This window comes from Sphaeramia orbicularis, chromosome 22, assembly GCF_902148855.1.
Source record: "Sphaeramia orbicularis chromosome 22, fSphaOr1.1, whole genome shotgun sequence".
In the NCBI taxonomy this organism is placed as follows: domain Eukaryota; kingdom Metazoa; phylum Chordata; class Actinopteri; order Kurtiformes; family Apogonidae; genus Sphaeramia; species Sphaeramia orbicularis.
The window spans coordinates 41,058,422-41,063,327 of record NC_043978.1 but is presented as its reverse complement, the minus strand read 5'-3'; the positions used below and the strand labels follow the sequence as shown (position 1 = coordinate 41,063,327).

Genomic DNA, 4,906 nt, shown 5'->3' with positions numbered 1-4,906 from the left:
ATTGTCACTTTGTGCAGCAATCTACACCTGGCTTTTCTGCCTCCGTCCATAATAATATACATTATATAGCCTAAATGTCATCTAAAATTAACGTTTACTTGCAACATAGTATAGCAAACTATTACATGATCAAAAACAAATGAATTTTAGCGAAAAAAAAAAAAATTCTCAGCTTTGAATGTCTGGGGTTGCCAGAAACTTCTGATGTTAAAATGGGGTCAAGGGCCAAAAAAGGTTGGGAACCACTGCTGTAGAGGAGGAAAGCTCCTGAAGGTTTATGACTAAAATCTTGCTGTACACCCATACAATGTGTTCCAGGTGTTTTTTATTTTTAAAAGTAAGTGATCCAAACCAGCAGACAAAGGAAAATGTTAAAACAGGCTCAAAAATCAAAGAATAAAACATTTTCATAAAAACAGAGTCAACATTAAAACTTTGGAGCTTCCGATAAAAGTGTATCCGCTGGTGGGTCTTTGAACAAAGAGTACAATGCAATAATTATTTTGGTCTTTATTTATAAGGATTATATGTCTGTGAACACTAATGTGCTATTTTATTCTATTTATTCTTTTATTTAATTTGAGGTTTGGATATCTGTAAACAATTATTTGAACAGAATATAGATTCTGATATTGTTGAAAAAGATGTTGTGATGTAAAGAATAATGTTGGAGATGTGCACTCATATTGAAGTAACATTTTGAAGCAACCCTTGCACTGAATTGGAAATATTTTAGAAAAATACACTGAATTGCAAGGCTATTGAGAACAGTCCACTATTTTAGACTTCACACATAAGGTTATAAGTACGGTACATATAAGTTATGATCTAAAGTGGGCCGGTCTGAGATATGAAACTCCAGGGCTGAAAATGAGTCCCACTCCAGCCCTGCCTACATTAGATGTTTTTATTACCTGTTGTTCAGGTAATAAAAAGGTGTTACTTACGTGTTACTTTACGTTTGTATAGGAATAGAGCAGTGTCTTCGTCCTGTGCAGCTTAATCTCTGTGACCATGGATGACAAACAACCACAGGCCTTGAAAATTAAACGGGAAATAGGGCTGATTGGTGGTGTTGCCCTAATTTCTGGAACTATGATCGGATCTGGGATATTCATGTCCCCACAGTTTGTGATGGGCTACGCGGGAAGTCCTGGAGCCAGTCTGCTTATCTGGGCTGTGACAGGAGTGGTTGCTATGTTTGCTGCGTTGTCTTATGCTGAGCTTGGGACAATCATCTGTGAATCTGGTGCTGACTTCATCTACATACTGAGGATCTATGGTTCATGCCCTGCCTTTTTTGCAGCAATCACTTTTATCCTGGTTGTGAAGCCTTTTAGTGCTGCAGCAATGGCAATTAGCATTTCAGAGTATGTCTTGGCACCCTTTTACCCAGGCTGCCATCCTCCTCAGCTGATAGTGAAGTGTGTTGCAGCTGTGAGTATATTGGTGGTTGCCATAGTCAACAGTCTGAATGTCCGCATCGCTGTCAGGATACAAGTGATCTTCTTGATGGCAAAGATTCTGGCTTTAGCAGCCATTGTAATTGGAGGCATAGTGGAGGTCACACAGAGCACCAGGGTGATTGTGGAAAATTTGAATGCTGAAAATGCATTTAAAGGCACTCAGTATTCTTTAAACACTATAGGGATGGCTTTTTATCAAGGACTCTGGTCTTATGCTGGCTGGTACAACCTGAATTATGTCACTGAAGAGTTGAAGAGACCAGAGGTGAGTTTGTAAAAAGATGAATCCTGCACTTTTGCAAACAATATTATGTATTTATCAAATAATGACACAAAGTGTTTTGTTAAAGTTTCTGCAATCTATAAGCAATGATAAAATTAGATATCTTGTATATTGGTTTTGCATTTTGTCTGTGGAAAAAGCTCCTTGTCTCTCTGCAGACTGAATGCTGGTTCAGAATTTTAATTTGATAGATAATTGATAAAACCATTAAACTGTTAGTAAAGCTACATGGGCCATGAAATAAACATTCAGGGCTGTCAGTGTTAAGACCAACAGGGACAATATAGGTGTGATATTAAGAAAATCAAGGTTGCATTGCTGCCTTTGCAGTTCAGTCCAACTGAGATGATGATACGTAATAATGCATGCATTATAATGAGTGATTTATACAGTGATAAACATTTGTGTATGAATACATAATCTAACCTTAATTTTGCATAATCTCATTTTCTTTTAGTTGGAAGTATATTCCATTTTACAAAATGCTGATGCTTCTGTGTTATGGTGAAGGATCAAATTTTTTCATTTAGTAATGAGATCATAGATGTACACAACATGAATCCTTTTCATGTTTGGCAGTTTCTAGGTAACACCAATGAATCAGACTGTTAAAAACAAAACATCTTGTTTCTATTTGACTAAAGTAAATATTTCAAACATTTTAATGTTGAAGAATTTTTGATTATAACAAGAGTCATTACGTAGTTATTTCTTTAGTAATTATCTGGTATTACTGCATTATTACCCCTGTGTTCCCAAACTATTACTCCACTATTACCATGACATTACTGAGCTGTAATGTAAAATGTTTTTTTTATCCTCAGGTGAATCTTCCCAGAGCTGTTGTGATCGCCATATCCTTGGTGACTGGTTTGTATCTGCTGGTGAATGTGAGCTACCTCACAGTAATGACACCCACTGAGCTCATGTCGTCCAATGCAGTAGCAGTTACATGGGGGTAAGACCGACATTATTTCATCTCCATGTCACATACAGTACATGTTACATAGAGACTGATGTTATTTAAGGGGCATTAATCTGAGTCACTGAACAGGAAGAAAGCAGTTTGACTCCCTACTAACAAGTGCACAAGATAAGATAAATATTCTCTAAATTCGTGTCTTTAAATTAGTGATCTGTAAGCTCAGAGGAGGATTCTGGTTCAGTCTCTGTGGGAACTTTCTTACAGGAACAAGGTGTTAGGAAGTTGGGGCTGGATCATGTCTGTGGCTGCAGCTCTGTCTGCTTTTGGTTCACTGAACGGGACATTTTTCAGCGGTGGCCGTGTGTGCTTTGTTGCTGCCAGAGAGGGACACATGGTGAGAATCAAAATACCTTCTGAAACATGGAACACTGATACAAAGCTGAAGTTTCATCCTTCCACCTGTTTGTTTTATAGCCAGAAATTCTCGCTATGGCTCACGTGCACAGACTGACGCCGTCTCCAGCGCTGATCTTCACCACTATCATTTCCCTGGTGGTGCTGATCCCTGGGGACTTCCAGAGCATTGTCAACTACTTCAGGTGAAAACTAGGTCTGCATCATCCATTTCTTGCACTCAAAGTGCTTGTGTTTTTTTTAACATTTCATTTCATTCCCATTGGCAGCTTCGCAGCTTGGTTTTTCTATGCCATCACTCTGTCTGGACTCCTGTATCTCAGGATTAAGAAACCAGAGCTTCCCAGGTCATATAGGGTTAGTACACATGCTCAAAAGACAATCATCACAAACATTTATTTATACCATCAACTGAGAATCAGCTTGTTTTCCTCTCTCTCCACAGGTTCCCATCATACTCCCTATACTGGTCCTTATTGCTGCGATATTCCTTGTGCTGGCCCCCATCATAGACAGTCCTCAGATTGAATATCTGTATGTGGCTTTATTTATCTTCAGTGGAGTTATAGTCTATGTGCCGTTCATCCATTACAAGCTGTGCCCAGGCCTATTGACCAAGCTGACAGTGTTCCTGCAGCTGTTCCTCGAAGTCGCCCCGGCAGAAAAAAACCTGTGATTTTGTAAACTAAAAACTAAATACAAGCTCAGCCTTTCACATCTGCAGTTTTAAGTCTGTGTAGTTTGCTCCTTTTGTATTAGACATTACAGTTTACATCCAGTAGCTACACAGTAGCTGTGTCAAATTAACACTAATAGAGTTGAACTTAACTCTGTTCTAGTGTGTATTTGGTCCTTCTCTAGATCAGCGTTAAACATGAGTGTTAAAATCATAGAGTAAAACTAACTCTACACAGAGTAAATAATTAACACTTGTGTACACTGTATAGTGTCATTTAGAGTCAACACTACAGGTTAAATAACTCTTTGGAGTGCATATCTCATTCTAATGAGAGTTGATAATTTACTCTGTTATAATGACAAATCAGCTCTGTTAAGTGTCAGTTCCTATGATAACTAACACTGTATTAGAGTCAAACTAAACTTAACATAGAGTTCAGATGACTGTTGAAAAGTGTTAGATTTACACCATTTTTGTTTAATTTTAATTCCTTTGGAGTGTAAACCAAGATTCAATAAAAGTCATTATAATTTGTTAAAATAAATCTCTGTAGTGTCAGATGAAATTGTATAATTTTTTATTGGCACCAAAAAAACATTCTCTATTTTCAGCTTCATTTTCATCTCACATCCATGACATGAATACAAAACAAAACTTCAAGTCTCCATGAAATGATAATATGGCACAATGTATAACGAGGAAACCTTTGTGCCGTATTTCCTCTGAACATCAAATGGCTTGAAATAAAACACTTCATTTATATCTAATACCTTCACAAGTTTCCCTGGGTACTCGCACATGCACTGTATGGCGGGGGGATGCGTGCATGTTGGTTGGTTATTGCGCGTGCGTCCCTTTCTGTCCTACTTCTAATACTATGGGGGTGCGGTGCAGTCCATGCCCCCGCAGAAGTGAAAGTGAAACTTCGCTCATTTATCTTTTCTCCACCTCCTGAAACTTTGCAAATGCTCGACATACCTGTGTCCTGAATCAGGAGCCTGGAGGATGTTTTCAGCTTCTGTCTCACTGACCGTGGACCAGACCAATGTCCAGGGAAAACGCTCCTATACTGACCCGGCACTGGTGCGTGTATCTATTCGGGGGTGTACTGCTCCCATAAACAGACAGGTCAGTCTGTG

The 4,906-nt window shown here is 38.6% G+C and overlaps 1 protein-coding gene across 1 annotated transcript; it reads left to right on the top strand.

Moving 5' to 3' along the window:
* The first annotated feature begins 1,014 nt into the window (after positions 1-1,014).
* Positions 1,015-3,785, top strand: LOC115414136 (b(0,+)-type amino acid transporter 1-like). Its single transcript, XM_030127351.1, has 6 exons — positions 1,015-1,731; positions 2,574-2,707; positions 2,939-3,068; positions 3,149-3,273; positions 3,358-3,445; positions 3,534-3,785. Exons 1-6 carry the CDS (start codon positions 1,015-1,017, stop codon positions 3,762-3,764), a joined length of 1,425 nt encoding a protein of 474 aa, XP_029983211.1. The 3' UTR covers positions 3,765-3,785.
* The last annotated feature ends 1,121 nt before the right edge of the window (positions 3,786-4,906 follow it).